The sequence below is a fragment of the Centruroides vittatus genome, unplaced genomic scaffold, assembly GCF_030686945.1.
Source record: "Centruroides vittatus isolate TY-2023 unplaced genomic scaffold, ASM3068694v2 contig_1109, whole genome shotgun sequence".
Lineage (NCBI taxonomy): Eukaryota > Metazoa > Arthropoda > Arachnida > Scorpiones > Buthidae > Centruroides > Centruroides vittatus.
Genome location: NW_027120710.1, coordinates 234,331 through 254,123, shown reverse-complemented (window position 1 = coordinate 254,123; position 19,793 = coordinate 234,331). Strand labels below are relative to the sequence as shown.

General features: G+C 33.2%; 1 protein-coding gene across 1 annotated transcript in view; it reads left to right on the top strand.

Moving 5' to 3' along the window:
• Nucleotides 1–17,766, top strand: part of LOC136976076 (uncharacterized) — a 32,291-nt gene extending 14,525 nt beyond the window's left edge. The window contains exons 5-12 of the mRNA XM_067271284.1: nucleotides 2,404–2,527; nucleotides 13,972–14,089; nucleotides 14,325–14,383; nucleotides 14,458–14,566; nucleotides 14,658–14,843; nucleotides 14,928–15,019; nucleotides 15,955–16,085; nucleotides 16,175–17,766. Coding sequence (XP_067127385.1) covers nucleotides 2,404–2,527; nucleotides 13,972–14,089; nucleotides 14,325–14,383; nucleotides 14,458–14,566; nucleotides 14,658–14,843; nucleotides 14,928–15,019; nucleotides 15,955–16,074 — 808 coding nt within the window. The 3' untranslated portion in view covers nucleotides 16,075–16,085; nucleotides 16,175–17,766. The remainder of the gene's footprint in view (nucleotides 1–2,403; nucleotides 2,528–13,971; nucleotides 14,090–14,324; nucleotides 14,384–14,457; nucleotides 14,567–14,657; nucleotides 14,844–14,927; nucleotides 15,020–15,954; nucleotides 16,086–16,174) is intronic.
• The last annotated feature ends 2,027 nt before the right edge of the window (nucleotides 17,767–19,793 follow it).

Sequence of the window (19,793 nt, the reverse complement as noted above, 5' to 3'; positions counted from 1 at the left end):
ACTTGTGACATCACATTATCACTATACATTTCCTGCAATAGTCTCAAATGCTTGATCAGTGATTTCTTAATTTCACAAGAAATTTGAAATTAATATGCTGCTCAAGTCTAACCCCTTCCGCTGCGCTTTTTTTTAAAATTTTTTGAATTAGTTATGTTTAATTACATTAAATAATATTAAAAACGAAAAAAAAACGAAAGAAATGTGTTAATTTTGAAGAAAACACTTCAAAGTACAATTTCCTTTTTCTCGCCTTAGTGCGAAACTTGACACTGATGAGTCATTGTTTACACAGCTGGATGACCTTGAGAACAGCTGGTGTCGTGTTTCGCGGGACATTCTCATGAAACTCTCGGGAGGAGAAGGGTAAAAAGTAGGGTGAATACTAGATGGCGGATATTTCAAAACTTTTTTTTAAAATTACGATTTTAATTGAAATTTCCGACCCCCCCGACTTAATTAAACGTAATTATAAAAAAATCTATTAATTAAAAAAATTAAAAAACTATCGGATGTTGTTTTTTACATCAGAAAATAGCTTTAAATAACTTTACCGAAGTAAAATCGGTGCGCTAGAAGTTTAGAAGGATAAATAAAGTTCTATAAAAAATCCCATAAAAAAACAATTAAGCGTTAATTGCCCATCATTAAGGGTTAATTAAAATCGCAATAAAATTTTTTCGCGCGGGAAAAAATTTTTCAAAAAATTTGGGGACTGAAAATACATCCGAAAGTCCAAAAAAACATTTTTTTTTCTCCGAGGGTCTAAAACACCATTTTCTGTGTAACGCTATGTAAACCGATCGAACTCAGTTCGATTGCGGGTACGAAGGGGTTAAGCAAAGTGACTGCACATGTGCTTCTTTTTTAACTGCCTATAGACTAACCCTCAAGGCCATTCATTGTGGAACTCATGCCGTCTCAATATTTAATAGCCATATCTTGTATGTAAAAAACATTTTATTAGTAGGTTTAATCTAAATTAATCCAAAGCAATTTCAACTAAAGATGAAAGTACAGGTACTCCTCACTTTACAACCACTCGCACTTACGACCAATCGAGTTTCGATCTGCAATTCGGGGAATCCCCTTTCTCAGCTTGAGTGTCAGTCAGTGGTGAATGGTGACATGCACACTAAGCATACTATAATAGGCTTGCACATACTATAATAGTCTTTTTATGAATAAATTTGAAGTTACATAATTTGTATAATTTTACAGCGATTCTATATTCTCGGTGCAAGCTCCTCGCTTATTGACCAATTCGCTTAACGACGTAGTCATCGGAATGGAACTTGGTTGTAAAGTGAGGAGTACCTGTATATCAGGGTTGGCCAACTTTTGTGTACGTAAGATCTACTTTTTTTCTTAAAAATGTGTCGCGATCGACTTGTTGTCATAGGCATACTCTAAGTGGGAAGGGGGAGGTATGAAATACATACTATGTTTATACACTGTGTTTCAGTACGAGGTGCACTGCTTATGAGTCGAGTCATAACTGCATGCATACTGTTGCGTTCGGTTAAAAATATAATACATTAAGTCACGACATCGTGAGCGATCGACCAAAATTGGCTTGGCGATCAACTGGTCGATCGCAATCGACTTGTTGGCCACCCCTGCTGTATATGAATGAAAAATTGAAAACTATTTGATTTTAGAATCATTAGCTTTTAGAAAGTTCTTGTTTGTGAGAACTTGTGCTAGGTATTCAAATACTTCTTGTATGTAATCCTTATGAACTCGCACAACAGTGAAAAAGTCAATTTGCATACCAAGAACTAGTGCCATGCTTTGCTGTTGAAAATTGTAATTGCAATACAATAATACAAAGACCAAGTTATTTTCTGATCTTGAGAAATTTTAAAACTAATTGTTAACTTCAATCTGTAATAATAAGCAGTTTTAATCAACTTGTTCTCAAATACATAGTAGTTAGTAACTAACTAATTAGTACCAAGTCAAATTGGAACCATTGTTACCTTGTTCTCATTGTTTTCAACAAATTGCATTGCTAGTTCTTCAGAACTTGATTCTTGAAAACTCATTCAGTTCTTGAAACTTCTTAATTTTACTCCTGATTAACTCAAAGACTGTATTTGTATTTCCCCCTTGTCATATTCTGCCTCTAGGTATAACAGTTGTCACAATTTTACTTATTTAGCTACAAGTGGAATATTAAATTTTTGTCACTATTCAGGTTATACTGTGTTCTTCATATAAAAAAAAACCCTCTTAATTTTCCATGCTAAACCAGTTTCTGGCTTGTAGTAAAATTTGGAATAAAGCAGTTTTCTGTGTTACAGTTTAATTTTTCCATTTAGGCAGGGTTCCATTTTAGACAGTTTTTATTATATTTAATTGTAGAATTTTTTCAGTTATTAAAAAAATGTTTCTTTTTAGTTATGTTCTGTTTCAACAAGAAAGGAGACAAATAATTAAAAAGACAAATCCTGAAATTCCATTTGCTGAAGTGACAAAAATATTAGGAAACGAATGGTCTAGTTTGCCTTCTAATGAAAAACAAGTATGTATATGAGGCTTTAAATTTATATATTGTTTTCTTATATAAAGTTTCAACATTTAAAAATAATGCAGTACAAACAATTTAACATCATTATTGATGAAAAGCTATTTTATCTTTTATATTATTTAATAAAAGTCATATACTAAAAGGTATTTCATATATAAGTTTTTAATAGATATTTGACACCCATTTCTAAATAATGATATGTCTATTAGATTCCTTTTTATAAATATTAAGCATTAAAAATTATGAATTTAATAATTCTATTATTATATTATAACTTTGATATTATATAAATATTAGACTTCTACAATAATACCTTTTTAAAAGACAAGATTCTATCATTGTCTTTCTAAGAATACTAATTTAAATGTAAGGTACTATATGATTAAATATATGCACTTATGCAAATTCACACACTCACTCATCAATACCATACTATATATTCTGTCTATTAACTTTAACTTAAGCTTAACAGCTCATATAAAATATCAAATGTTCCAGAGTTTGAATGCTAAATTTGATCTAGAGTTCAAATAAAGCTTCTACATTCAAACTGGATGTACAGTGAATTTTGAACTGGATGTTCAAAATTCATTGCATAAATGCCATCTGTTGTGTATTCAAGTTATATCTTGCTCTTGTTGTGAAAGCATCTCTTGCATTAAGCTTGTGTGTTTTCAGTGCTTTTTTCACCTTATTTTTGGTGTTTGGTTTTATATATATATATAACCCATATCTATTAACCATGGCATCCAAGAAGTGTGTGGAATCAATAAAGCATAAGAGGAAGGTTGTAGTATCAACAATTGAGGTGAAAAAGGAACTTATTACAAAGCACAAGAGCAGGTATATTTGTGATGGATCTGGCAGTCATGTTTAAGATGTCAAAGTCAACAGGTGTGCACCGTCCTTTGTAAAGTACTATTTTTAGTATCTTAGGAAACCGACACTAATTGCGGCCAGTAAAACTTCCGTTAACCTAACAGGTCCTTTACGTGGATTTGAGATTAGTTTGCCAGGCCTGGACTTTTACGCGTGCACCGAAAAAATTAGTAAGAATAACGACAAATATCAAGTCAAAGCAAAAGTTTCAAATATATTTAATTAGTAAATCGAATTTAACTATGTACAATTGTCCATAATCCAAAACAAAATTTATTAACGAAAATCAACAAGTCAACCCGACAATAAAACTCAGCTACTTAGCTTAACTTAATCTTAATTCTCCTTTGAAAACTCAACAAATCAAATACTTAAGAACTATGAACAAAATCTCTTACGAACTAAACATCTATCCGTCACCTCACTATACTAGGAACCTGTTTCCTCAATCCTTTTGCTATCGTCAAATCAAATTCCTCTTTAAACACCTTGGATCGCCTAATTCTCAATCTGGACTTCGCCTCGAATTTTTCACTCAGTAGTACACCTCGATCAGGAATCACCTCGACCAGGAATCACCTCGCTCGTCTTCGGTTAGCGTACTGGTTTTATGCTGTGAGGTGACGTCACAATTCAGCTAGGTTACTCCCCTTATTTACATACTTAATTTTCTAACATCAAATTTTTTTCTGGCAGCTTCAATTCTCCGACAAAATCTTATAAACCGTTTACAAAGCATTTAGCACAATTTTCTGGGATGTTTTATGATGGTTTAGTAAGTATTTCTCTTCTAGTGAGTGTGGGGATTCCCCCTCCATTTTTTTTTCTGCGGACTGTTCATTTCCGCTGGGCAGAGCAAGTGCGCGTGATTTTTTCCTACAGCGCTTGTTCTTTCGTGAGTTGGTTTATTACCTTATTAGTAACCAAAAAAGAAGAGAGTGGTGGGGAACCTTTGTCCTAACTAAACATAAGCCCCAAACAAAATATAATAAAACGAAAAATAATAATAAAATAAAAATAACACTCGGACTCAGTTCCTTACACCTTAACAATGAAGCAATAAAAGCAGCAAATGTGGCTAAAGGTGTGACAACGTTGACCTCCAGTAGATAGATGTTGCTTAGGGTCTGGAACAGATTAATTCACTTTCCATTATGTCTAATGGAAAAAATTGATCAAGACTTCAAATTTAATTTGTTTCAGGAAACCGTTGAAGTATTAGGCACCATTGTACTATAGAGCTGAATATTGTAGTTTTCTGCAATGTTATATAAGCTCAAGTGACAGTTGTAACTGTAATGCAATGTGACCCTTATTGTATCCATAAAGATCTATGTAATTTACATACAATTTTGAAACATTCTGTTCATTTAAATTTATAAAAATTCAATTTGTTGATTGTGTGTATGTTCCACTTTTGTTAAAGATTGTCAGGTGTGTATTTGGATTAAAAATTATTTTAGTTGACTAGTACTTTTCTGATTTACAAGCTTTACCCTTATTATTATATTTCTACTAATCAATTTTTTTGACTCCTGTGCTTTAAGAGGGCCTTTTAATCATACCCATTAAGGATTTGGTTAGGCTCACAATGGGTTCCATATATCCAGAACAGACAATTCCTGAAAAATTCCTTGGGATTTTCAACTGTTTAAATTTGGTTCTGGGTCCCTAGAGTGGTAGGCATGAATGATTTTGTTCACCTTCTTTGAAGCTTAAAAACTCCTGTGCTTTCTGTTGAAAATTTCTCAAATTTTACAGGAAGGTTTGTGTATTAGAGAAATCTATGCTATTCAATTTTGGTGGTTAAAGGTTGATGGGATGGGAAGAGAAAGGGGATTGTGTGTCGTTTCTCAAATAGGGTCGAACTTAATGACAATTTTACTCATTATTAGCATTTACAATTTTTTATAAAACCCATCCCTACCTTCAAAATTATGCTTTTTGGCATTTTATAATAGTTAAAAATATAAAAAGTTTTTCTAATGAAATATTGTAATGGATGGCATCAACACATGCAGTTTTAAATGTTGCTGTAAAAGTTAAGTAACTCATTGCTGGATTTTTTACATTTAAATGGACCCACATTGCTATTTTCAATTAATTGAGACAAGGAATCCAGAAATGTAAAGTTTTATCAAAATTGAGAACAAACTTGATTCTATAAGCTCATAGAAGGCATGCTAATGACCGTGAAACATCACATGACTTTGTTATGCGATTTGTGCATATTGCATGTGCTTGTGAAATGACCTTACATCTCAAAAACAAAGTCATGGACCCCCATTTTTTATTACATTTTTGATTCCTCATCACAATTAATGGAAACTGACAAAGTTTGATCAAAATTGATCAAACAGATTTTGAGAACAAACACAATTCTGTCAGCCACATAGAAGAATTTTTGCTAATGCTTTGCCTCAAATATACAATTAGTAAAAAGCAAAGCAGATTTTTTACGATTACTTTGGCAGCTTATGCATTAGACCTGCAGGTGGAAGTGACCATGAAAGATGCAGAATAAAACCCACATACAACTCATGCACCCTAAAGAGGCTTAAGGAACTTGAGACACAAATTGATCCAAAGAAGCGAATCCATAAACTAAAAGGACTCTGGTAGCATCTTGATAGCAAAATCCTTATATGAGGTTTCCCATAATGCAGGGGATTTTACTCTTTCCATGCAAGGAATTTTGTAAATATGTAAATGAACAGACAGATTACTTGAAAATAATTGTCAAACAAGATATGCAGAGTAATCCTGATTTACAAGCCTATCTCATTCTTGAAAACCTCTTATAAACAGTCAGTCAGTCAAAATAATTTTTATTGTCTGACACCGCCGAGCACAGTCAGACAGAAATACAGAAAAATACATAGTAGATACATGCTATTAGTCATACAAGGAATACAATAATATAATGGCAGACAAAAGGGAAAATAAAATAAAATAAATGAATTAAAATAAAACTATAACTAAAGTAACATTGTTGTACATCAAAGATACATGCTGTTATAGCAGAGCAAAGCATGTGTATACATTGGCACCAAGGCTAGAGTGAATCAGATCACTAGAGAGCAGGTCAACGGATCTCACATTTAATAGAGTAGAATGAAACAAATACCTTTAACAAGTTAAAGTTGCTGTTACTTTGTAAGAAAAAATCAGGCTTTACTGGCCAGTCTATATTGTTCATATTGGCATGCTGCATGCACTGATGCCTGATGTCATCCAGCATAGAACAGTTGTATAAATAGTGTATGACACCATCCTGCACCTGCACCCCACAGAGCTGACAGCAGGCAGAATTAGTGGTGAAACCTTTTCAGGTAAACATGAAAGTGCCTGTGTTCTGTCAAAAATTGGGCTAAATCATGTGTGGGTTGAATCCATTTGCTGTTGTAGGATCTCGTCCCAATCCAGCTGCCAGGTCTCAAAGACATTGTCCCAGATAAGGTATTTAAGTCTTGACTTAGGAATGAGATTGTGAGTATCAGGATTAGGTGTTATGTTTTGCACCAGAAAGTCAGCCTGTTCATTACCCGGAATGCCACTGTGTCCTTTGATCTAATTGATGGCATACTTATTAAAAGACGTAGAAGCTTCAGCGAAAATGTCGTTTGCAACAGGGTGAGTTATCCTTATTCCTCAATGCAGCAACAGTCCAAACACTATCTGTGAAGATGTGCGTTGCGACTGAATGTGTTGTGAATTTATCAGTTTGTTCACAAAGTTAGTGTTGCACCAGTTGATTGCCATCAATACAGTGAAGATCTCAGCTTGGAAAACAGAGCATTCCATGTGTAGAGCAAAGGAATCATTGTAAACCTCTTCACTGGCCTGAAAGATCACAAAGGCACTTGCCATGCTATCCATTGATTTGGATCCATCTATAAAAGCTTCAATCTCTGTAGAGATAACGTGAAGAGAGTGTCCCTTCCTTAACGCAGGATGTGGGAAGTGAAGATACAGGTCTGTCTAGTTCAAACATGGTGGCATTGAAGGTGGTTCCATTAATATCAATACCCCTGTCCCTAGAGATACAGAAATGTTTGCTATTAAATTGGAGGATGTGGAGCTTCCCAGCCACCTTGTAATAGCACCTGGTAAGTCGTAATAAGGCAATCCATTGTGCAGACTTCAGAAGCCCATGGTTATGAGATTGAGAGGCAGTAGTGCTTATGAGATGGTAAAAACAGGCAATCATATATGGCATTAGTTGCCTCAACACGGAGGCCCCAATTGCACCTGGCAACCCTTAAAAGACCATTAAAGGTCAAGTTATTTCAACTAGTAATGTGTTTTATATGCTGTTTCCCGGAGAGTTTATGATCAATCACAACCCCAAGGAAAGTGAGATGACTTACAACCTTTATGGACTCATTACGAAACCTGATACATGGCACATGTCTGTAAAGATCAGGGGTGCCCGGAGAGGAGAAAACGATTCCCTTAGTCTTTGTCATATTAAAACAGAGTTTATTTCTCACACCCCAGTTGTACGCTTTCTTAAGAATGTCAGTAGCTGCCCTTTCTGTGTAGTATCTTGATGGGGCAGGGAAGACCAAAAAGGCATTGTCTGCATAAGCATAGACACAACATTGGTAGCCGAAGTTGGTATGGAAGAAGTTATCGAATAAAATATCCCAGAACGGGCCACAAACAGACTCCTGTGGACAGCCACATTGTAGCTTACGTGTAAATTGAAGATGCCCGAGAGAGATAATTGCTTCTCTGTTCTCAAAGTAATTAGCAGCAAGATGGAATAACTTAGCCGGACAATTGCATGCACCTAATCTGCGTAAAATTTGCAGCCACCAGGCCGAATTGAATGCATTCCTCAGATCTAGGCTGAGGCTAAAGACAAACTTGTGGCTTCATAACAGATGTTTGATAAACAGAAGGAAGCTTTTCCATTATTTATTATAATTGAGATTGTATTTCATTCCAGTGTAACCTTATTCATGTTCTTTAAAGCAGTGGTCGCCAACCTTTCTGACCTGACGGACCACTAAACTCACAATTTTGAACCCCGTGGATCACTATCATGAATTTTTTTAAACAGTACAAACATGTATAAAATAATGATTGTAAAAGTTCCATTTTACTTCATTAATATGAAATTCACTTGTTGGGCCGCAATTTGAAAAAATTGTAGACCTATAAATTCCCACTGTTGTCTGTCCTACCTTAATCTCAAGAATAGAGTTAGATGAAATTCGAGATCAGATGTGGAAAGCTTAGGAGCAGGAGGCCCCAATTAACTAACTATATACAAACTTCTGGTTTGCACAGTAGTTGTGGTATTTCAATTCAAAAACTTCCCCCAAAAGGAGTTAGATGACTGGCACGACTCTATTGTTAAAGGAAAAGTATGATGTACAGGGACAAGACACTCCTAATTTAAAATGGAGAGCATATATTTTAAATTAAGTAAATTAAAAATTACAGCCTTGCATTGTGACAATGTCACAATAAATAATTGTTCTTGAATTTGGAGGTTAAGACTATTTCCAAGTCTTTTCTTATCCTTTTACACAATCACAGAAGTAACAGCTAAATGACTTGAAGAAAAACTTCATTAAAATGACAAATAATACACTGCTGGCCATTAAAATTGCAACACCAGGAAGGAATGATAATATGAACGTCAAAATCGTACGAAAGGAAGAGGTTGCGATATGCAAATGATTAGTATTTCAGCGCATTTAGACAATGCAGGAGAGACAAACGACATCTGAAGCACTGCATAAAAGAAAAGTTGTGCAGTGGATTTCTCATTCAGAAATCCACTGCAAAACTCGTTGGGGTTTCATCAGAATATTGTGTTATGCCTCGAATAAGAAGAAGAAATGCTTACCAGCAAGTGTCGGAATTCGATAGAGGCAGGATCATTGCCTATCAAGAGTGTGGATTATCGTTCTGTGATATTGCCACTCTCACTGGTCGAAATCTAACCACTGTCTTGCAAATATGGAATCAATGGGTTGCTGATGGTCACACTGAACGGCATGCAGGATCTCAATGCCCTCCCATGACTAACGCCCGAGAGGACAGACATATTGTGAGGTCGGCCGTGCAAAACCGTACAACCACATCACAGACCATTAGTCAGGAAATGGGCTTGTTTGCAGCACGTCCAGGATCTGCTCGTACAGTGCGACGACGTTTGCAGCAGCATAGACTGTCAGCACAGCGGCCATTACTTCGGCTTCCCTTGACAATGCAGCATAGAGAGAGACGGCGGCTCTGGTGCGCCCAATGACAAAGCTGGATACAGGAGTGGCACAATGTCATCTTTTCAGACAAGTCTCGGTTCTGCATGCAGCATTTTGATGGCCATATATGTGTCTGGAGGCTCTGAGGAGACTGCTCGTTGCCTGCTTACATTCGATATTGGCATAGGGGCCCTGCACCTGGTGTGATGGTATGGGCAGCCATTGGGTACATGACACACACATCTCTAGTTCGATCGATGGTAATTTGAATGGAGATTGGTACATTTCTGGCATCTTACGTCAAGTGGTTGTGCCTTATCTTTGAGGCCTGCGAAACGCCATCTTCCAACAAGATAATGCAAGACCACATGTTGCATGTCATGTTCTGACCTTCCTGGATACAGAGGGTATTCAATTGTTGCCCTGGCCTGCACAGTCTCCAGATCTCTCACCAATTGAAAACATCTGGTCATGGGTTGTTGAGAGACTGGCCCGCCATCCCTCTCCAGCTAATACGGTTGATGAAGTGTGGCATAGACTTGAAGCAGCATGGAATGAGTTGCCTGTTTCTGTCATCCAAGCCCAGTTCAACTACATGCCTAATCGGATAAGGGCCATTTTAGCTGCCAGGGGTGGCACCTGTTTCTACTAATTTTGCACCCCCGTAAACCCCCAAACTGCTTGCAAATTTAATCATTTTGTCTTCATGCCATACTGTTAATGTACAATAAATATCTTTTTTTTTATTTGCTTTCCTTCTTGGTGTTACAATTTTAATGGCCAACAGTGTAGATAATAAAAATTCACACAAAGTTAAATTGGTGTCAAACATTGGCCTTTTATTAGAGGATCCAATGCTTTTTTTACATTAAAAACAGAGATTACATTTTCTCACCATACTATTGTGTCCTTAGCCCTTTTTAAATAACTGGTTCTGACCCTCTAATGGTAGTATTGGATATTCACAACTTTATTTGCATACAAAGTTTGAATAATTTCAAACAAAATAATTGTTTGTTTAATTAAAAATTAGTGTGAAGTTTGTTGCTGCTTGTTTAAAATAAGTTTATTGGCTCTTTTTCAAGAAGGATGACAATCACACTCACATTATTATTGTTTGATAATATTCATTTCGTATTTGGTTTTAGATTTGAATAAGAAACCCTTTTTGAGTGAGTAAGCAACTAAACATTTTGCATATCTTTTGTAATATACTTCACATAATCTTGAGTTGATTGATGTCCAAATTTCTCTACGGACCATCAATGGTCCACTGCTTTAAATAATACTAAAGGCAAATAATATAGTTGTTTTGTACAACTGTCAACCAATAATTCTAACTAAAATAAAAATATTGATTAGGTTACTTGTCATTTTAAAAGGAGAAAAGTGAAAACAAAACATGAGTTGTCTGATAAAGAAAATTAACTTTTCACCTATTGTTCAGAAAATAAAATACAGTAAGCAAAAATCACTTACAATTACTTTAACACGTTAACCTGTAATATGATATTTTCCATTTTTTCAGGCCACAATGAGAAAATTTGATATTTAATATTTTATTATGATATAAATAGAAGGGTCATTATATAACAGTCGGTAGAGTGAAGATTAAAAAAATATATCAATGATGACTGGCCATCGTATGGCCTGAAACCGGAGACTATAAGACCATGAAATATTTAATATTAATTACTTTATATGTAACAAAAGAGAATAATTAAACTAGTTTTCGATATTTTTTCAACAATTCACTATTAAAAAAACACTATTAGATATAAAATAGCTTTTTATTTAAAAAAACTACGACAGCCGGCCGTCGGACCACTTCGTGAGGCCATACGACGGCCGGCAGTCAGAAACAAACTTCATAGACGTCCGCGAGAGGCCACCACTAGGATGTAAAACGTCTTACGAAGCCAGGATAATTTAACCTTGAGTGAAACTACATTGGTTATAGCGACGACGGGCGGTCGGATGGCTCTGTACGGCCCTAATTAGTACGACTGCCGGCGCGTCGGATGGCAGTTAACGTGTTAAATCAGCAAACTTTAATTCTTCAAATGCACTTTCCATCATCGGGCTTATTTTTTGAATGTAATGGAAAAAATATAGTCAATAGAACTTAGAATTCTCAAATGTAGTTCAAACTGTTGATAGTTTGGTAAGTTTAAATGTTAAATACTGCACCTAATTAAACAGGATTATATTGACATGTACTTAATTTTATAATTATTTGTCTTATGGTATTTCATCCTAGTGCAGATGTTAAATACAGTATAGGTATAAGCATTTGAGATCTGCCTTTATGTACTCAACAGATTAATTGAAGAAATCAATAGAATCATGAATTTATTGAACTTAATTTATTTTAAACACAGACAAAACACCTACACCAGCATATGTCAAATTAACACATTTATACTAATGTTTTTATCCGTTTATAACAGACATCTTTAGGTATATATAACACTTGGCTGGTGAATATATACGTTATATATACCTGAAAATGTCTGTTATAAACAGATAAAAACATAATTCTTCCGAGACTGCATATTACTCAATAAAAACTTACTCAGAAACCTTTTAAACGTGCAGCCAAATTTATTAACTTCAAACGTTTTCGGTCTTGTTAAAAGACCTTTCTCAAGAAAAAAGCAATGTAAAATTCGAATACTTAGTACGAATACAAAAACAAAAAAGCTTTAGAACGTTTTTGAACGATATTTTGTTGCAAAATCACTTGCGTCGTCTTAATAAATAGCTAATATTACGATATGCGTGTAAAATAGGGAAAAGAGGAATACATAAAAGAAAGGAAAAATAACAATACGAGTAAAACATCGGGATCGGAGTGAAAAAATATCAGCCACCGTTACAAAAAAGGGTTCCTGAAGTATAACGTATAAGAAAGTGAAGGCATATATAAAGTAGAAAGGTTAAAAGCCTGTGCACTGTCTGTTTTGAAGAAGAACATATTCTGCAGTATCTGTTTCTTCCGTTTACATGGGTTTAAATTAAGCTTGAATGCCAAGCCGCAGAAACTTTAGTGGACTTCCAGAAGTTGATGGAGAGACCTTTATGGTTTGCTTTACAGATCTGCCATGCCTCTGCGTAGTGGCGGTGCTTAATGTCCCGAACTACTTGTAAAAGCCGTGCTTTGCACATGGCGACAAAATAAATTGATGTATATTGGAGCCACAGGAAGATCTATTAAGGATAGGATAGCAGAATACCAAAGAAACGTTAATAGTGAACAACCATGCACAGCGCTGGCCACCTACGTGTTGGCCAACCCACAAGAGGTCAAAGCAGAATGGGACCAAGCACGGCTTTTACAAGTAGTTTGGGACATTAAGCACTGCCACTACGCAGAGGCACGGCAGATCTGTAAAGCAAACCATAAAGGTCTCTCCATCAACTTCTGGAAGTCCACTAAAGTTTCTGCGGCTTGGCATTCAAGCTTAATTTAAACCCATGTAAGCGGAAGAAACTGATACTGTGAAACTGATAAGAAAGTGAAGGCATATATAAAGTAGAAAGGTTAAAAACCTTTCTACTTTATATATGCCTTCACTTTCTTATATGTTATATTTCAGGAACTCTTTTTTGTAACGGTGGCTGATATTTTTTCACTCCGACCCCAATGTTTTACTCGTATTGTTATTTTTCCTTTCTTTTCTGTATTCCTCTTTTCCCTATTTTACATGCATATCGTAATATTAGCTATTTATTAAGACGACGCAAGTGATTTTGCAACGGAATATCATTCAAAAACGTTCTAAAGCTTTTTCGTTTTTGTATTCGTACTAAGTATTCGAATTTTACATTGTTTTTTCTTGAGAAAGGTCTTTTAACAAGACCGAAAACATTTGAAGTTAATAAATTTGGCTGCACGTTTAAAAGGTTTTTGAGTAAGTTTTTATTGAGATAAAAACATTAGTATAAATGTGTTAATTTGAGATATTCTGATGTATCGTATTTTACGGACTATAAGATGCACCTGAATTTTGGAGGCAATTTTTCGAAGAAAAAAGTCTCTCTTATAGTCCGTAAAATACGGTAGGTGTTTTATCTGTGTTTGAATTAACATATCCCACTATTGGAAAGCCATTGAACATTATAAAGATGAGTGGTAATTTGAAAATTTGGTACCAATTTTAGGAGCTAACACATTTTATTATAAGATTTTGGTCAAACATTTTTTTATTTATTTTGATTGATAAAATGTGCTAGCTCCCAAAAATGAGCAGCGATTTTTGTTTATTTAAAAATTTTTTCACTTGGCATTGCTTATGCAGATCTTATAATTTACATAGTAAGATATGTTCCTTTCAGATGTATCTAAAAAGAGCCGAAGAAGATAAGAAACGATATCGAGAAGAACTGAAGTTGTATCAACAATCCGAAGGATACCAAACCTATCAAAAGTGGAAAAAATTAAAAGCAATTTCTAGTAAGTCATTTTTTTAATTACATAAAAATTTGTGTATAACTTGTTATTAAATTAATAGAGAAAAACAAGATCATGCCAACATTTTGTTAATTTTTATATATTGTAATATTTAATTTTTCTGAAAATTTTAAATGATAGTTATATTGACCAATTCATTTCATCCAATCAAGGAAATATTACTTTATATAGTATTTTTGGTAATTTTTATTAATACTTCATGGTATTTCTCCTACAGATGAAAATTTAAATTCTTCCACAGATGATTCACCTTCTTTTACTATTCATACCATTGAAGTAAGTTAAGAAAAATAAATTTTACAATGTGAGTAAGTTATATATAAGCTAGCTTTCCTTTTTTCAATTTTCAGGAAGAAGATACGAACGAACTGTATTGTAAAGTATGCGATATTCTGTTTAGTTCTATTCATAATAAAAAAGAGCATTTATATGGCAGACAACATTTACAAGCAGTTACAGGTATGAGAAATATAATGAATAGTATAATTTATTTAAAATTTCATATTCAACATAATCACCGCTGTAAAATAATTTTATATTAATTTACTAGGTGAGATTCATAAAGAAGCAATGGAGCAAAGTCAGGTATCCGAGGATGAATTATTATTTTCGAACGAGGATCATCATTTATCAAAAACTGGTACCACAGGGAATATACCAAATCACTCACGGTTACAGAATACTAATTCTACAAATGTCAATCAAGCGATTCATGATTTTTTTATGTTGAACATTAGTAAGGAAAAGAAATCGCTTATGAAATTTTCTATTTCTATGAAATATTTTAATGCCAGAACATTTTAACTGTTTTACTTTGCAGCAAGATTACAAGAGATTTCTGTTTTGAAAAAGAAACTTGTTGAAAGTAAGAAGAAAAATGAAAAATTACAAAGGGAATTACATGATTGTAAGGTATGTATTTAATTTGGCAAATAAATAAATTATGACACAATCAAATATGGCTAATTTGAACCCATTATTATTCCTCTTGAAATTCATATTTTCAACATTAAAAGAACAGTTAATTCAAATTTAGAAAATGCAAAGCTTAACAAGGGAAAGTTAGCACATGGCCTATGAATGTTCTGTAAATTCCTGGGCTGTGGAGATAAAATTGCCATGTGTCTTGATGACATGGGCAACATGCAAACATCAGATACAGTTTAACTTCTATATAATGAAGTCACTAAATCCTGAAAAAGATTTGCTATAGGCTAATTTCATTATACAGAAATTACACTTTTTTGGTAAATAAAATATTTTAACATAAGTTAATTTTTTCGTTTATATTATTAAATTACATAAAATAATGTAATATAAAAGTTTTAGTTTTAAATAAGTTTACAGTGTTTGTGTTCAAATATCTATAACTTAGTCTAACTACGTTTTCATTAAAAAATGTTCTCTCTTTGAAACATGCTTCACGCGTAAATGAAGCAGTTTAATGCTCTTAATAAATTAATGTAAAACATGTTATAGTTCCTGTATAGGTCTTGCATCATTGGCTAATTTCAAAATTGATACAAGTGTATTATTAGTTAAAAATTGAAGTGATTTAGAGAAACGGAAAAGAAAATTAAGAAAAAAATATGATATTGTTGAGCAATATAAAATACTGAAATTATTGCAGACCCACAGCAAGTTGTACTGATAATTTGAGACAATTAATTTTCTCAACAAATGTGAAATAATATCAAATATTAGGAGTTTTCCCTTTGGTGTTCAAATTAAAATGAGTTTAAATCTTATTGTTATATAAAATGATTAACCAAAATAACTAAGTAATTATATTAAATTCTGATATTGATAAATTTTATGCAACATAAAATTTTTATTTTTAAATTAAGGTTTTAGAAAAGAAATTCCAGCAAGACCTTAAAGTGGCTAAAGAATATTGCACAATGTTGACTTCTCAACTTGACAGTTTAAGGATGGTGCCAGCACTCTTTGGAGTTATTAATTTTTAACGTGAGGAGCAGTTTTTTGTAAAAACTATCATAAGAATATTTTTCACGTTAGTTAGAATATATTTCCTAACTTACCATAAAAATATTTGCAGGATGAAAGGAGAGATGAACGAACGAATTGTCGCACAATTTTATAGTTTTTAGAAAAAGCTTGACATTATCTCTCAATTTGGTTATATGCAAATCATCATTCACAATTCAAAATTGTGTATTTGTAAAATCAATAGAATAAAATTTATAAGGCATTTTTATTTAGCACTGAAAAGTAACTTTTAAAAATTATTCTTTAATATTTCAAATTTTTATTGATTTTGGGAAATGAAAAAAAGGAGAAACTCATATTTTTCTATATTTATACATAATTTCTGTTCAGGAAATCAATAGAAGTAGAAAAATATTTATTCTTGTTGTAATTAAAGTATTCACTAATTAGACTGTATCCAAAACCTCATCCCCGGCCGAAAATGCCATCTTGGCCTCTGGCACGACGGAAGATTCTCAGTTAGACATTTTACCTAGATTAATAATGGTGCTATTGCCATAACATGTTCCTAAGATAAAGTTATTTGTGAACTTTGAACTGCAGCATGTAAAAATGTTATCCATTCTAACAAATTTTTATGATGTAATATAATGTCAACAAATGAAATCTGCTAGTTAAATTGAAGTATATTAACCCTTTCTCATCCATAAATATTTTTCAAAATTATATGGTATACATGTATATTATACTATGTTTACACAACAAAAGTTTTTTTAACTGGGAATAATCTAACTCCAATTAACTTCTATTGTATTATCATTTATCCCAATGAAGTGAAGATGGCCTTACAAAATGCAACTCAAGGGGTTAAATCTGTTTTATGTACAGTAGCATTTCTTCAGAACACAAATTATGGTGCAAGTAAGTTGATTTGACACTGATGAAATTATTCTTCCAGTTGTTAGTTCTAGCAAAGGGCAAATTCCACATTAATATTCTAAATTTAAGTAGATTAGTGATAATTATATTGCAGAAAGGATTAAAATTGTTGTATTTATTGCTACAGCTTTTCAAACAAATAATGCAGTGTTTTAGTAAGCAGTAAATAATCAATGACAAGTAAGAAGCAATACATTTTACAGAACTGCTGTTTTGTTTAATAGTGTTACATTGGAGAGGATATTTTCAACACTGAAAGCTGCATGCATCCTACACATCTATGCACATAGAGGGCTGATAGAAAAGCTCCCGTGTAGAAAAACAAACTCCCATCAATATGTTCCGAATCATCCCATGTTTGTGTCAGTTTTAAAACTATGACTTCAGCTGTCATTTAGTTAATAGTTTTGTCCCACCTCCGAGTGTCTACCTGTTCTGGGTGAGTGTTCTTTACATTGTTTGCCATCAGATAAGATCCAATCTTATAATAGAAAATGCATATATCAAGCAATTTTTTTTATAGGATAAGAAAGGGTTAATACAGTTTTGCCAGTTTGAGAATTTTTAAACAAAATACTGAACAAATTTTAACTGTAAAACTATAAAACAAAATGGTTATAAATCAAATTTTTAGTTTTATTTTAGAATATACATGTTTAGATTTTTTAAAATTTAATTAATAATAAAATTTTCCAAAAGTTCCTCTTTATTGTGGTCATCATGTACATAAATGTAAATTTTTTCTGAACATAATAAAATGTTAAATGTTAGTAAGCGTATAATTTTTAATTTAATTTAATGGGTAATTTGCCATTGTATGGTCTGGCAAATAAACATTTTCTATCCAAACTTTTAGGTTAAATAATGAAGTTTCTAATAATAATAATAATACAGGTATACCTCGAGTTACGTCATTTGTCAAAAAAGTATATGGAAAAATAAAAATCAAGTTTAAGTCATTTTATTCGACTTTACATTCGTCCGCCACAAATATTGAAGTCGTAATATCACTAGAAAAGCGTTAAAAGCACATAAAATCATATTAAAATATGTACATTTACAGTAAATGTTAATATAATCATCATAAATCCTAGAGAACGAAACACGAAAACATCTGTGTTTCTGTGTTGTCGTCTTATTTAGCGGTCTTTAAGTGCTCATTATTGGCATTTTTCACCGTAGTTTCGACTTACGTCGTAACTACACAAGTAAATTTGACTTACATTGCCTCTCCTGGAACCAATTACTGACGTAAGGCAAGGTATACCTGTATATATAAAATGCACACACTGAAAAAACCAACAATTCAACTCCACAGCTGTGGAGGATGGATAAGGTATTTTTGTACTCGTCCTCTCTTCTACTGGTGTCATACCACATACACTACACAAAAGTCTAGAAACATTAAACCTTGATAAAAACTAGTGATGTAACGAATATTCGGTTACTACCCGGTATTCGGCCGAATACCGGGTAGTAACCGAATGGCCGAATACCTAAAAACAGGAGTAAGAAATAACAAAAACACAGTAAATTAATCATTTTTGTTACTTTTATTAATGCTGAACATTAAACTATAATTATTAAAGTTAATAAGAAATAGCATCTAACTCTAGTATTAAATTATTTCATAATTAAATAAATATTATAGCCTTTATCTAGCCCGATATCTTATGGCATTGATGGCGTGTAGGTTAGAATGTATCGGGCATTAATGTTATTGTTTAGTTAATTATGTTATATTCGTATTCGCGTATATTTTAATATTTACACGATATACCATATTTTATGGACTATAAGACGCACTTTTTTCTTCGAAAAATTGCCTCCAAAATTCAGGTGCGTCTTATACTCCGTATTGTCTTATAGGTATTTTTTTTTTTAAATTTGCTTAAAAATTAAGGTGCGTCTTATAGTCTGTAGCGTCTTATAGTCCGTAAAATACGGTATTTGAACTTTTCCACAACTGGGGAGAAACTAGACCATATTATGTCACCACTAAAGTATATCCTTAGGGTACTATTCAGTCTACAAATACGTAGTAAAAACAAAATTTTAGTGTTTAATTAAAGAGTTAAAAAGATCGATTGCAAATAAAATAAGTTATAAGTTATAACTTACATCTAAATACCAACAACTGCCGAATCGTAGCGGGCTATTTACGGCTATTACATAAATTATAAACCAATTTGGCACTAGAGGTAGACGTTAGGCTCCATCTCATATTAACTTTTTAATAATTATAATTTAATTAATTAATTTAAATGATTTAGACCTAATGGAAGAAAAAATCGTAGTGACAGCGGGCCAATAGAGAGCACGGTGCGCGATCTTTGCCATAATGCGGTTTGCGCGCCAATTTTCGTATGTGCGTTAATCAAGCCGAATAGTTTGGCCGAATATTCGGCCATTCGGCAACACTCCTGGCCGAATATTTGGTATTCGGCCGAAGCCGAATATACTATTCGTTACATCACTAATAAAAACATATACGTGGCACTGCAGAAAGCCGCAATATTGAACATGTCACATTGTTTGAAGTTTCTAGACATTGACATCGGGTTTCTGATTTTCCGGTCTTTTGCTTATCCTGGGATTCTGGGAAAAAAGTGAACCGTTTCCCGAGATATAATTAATTATTTAATCATTTAAGTTTGTTAGAAACTTTAATTAATATGCCTTTGTGTCCTTAACTCAATTTAAACTTATCTCATCTACTAGTACTTTATCAATTAACAGGACTTAATTGCTGCATCCATAAATCCAGTATAATAAGTCCAGTTAATTGATAAAGTAC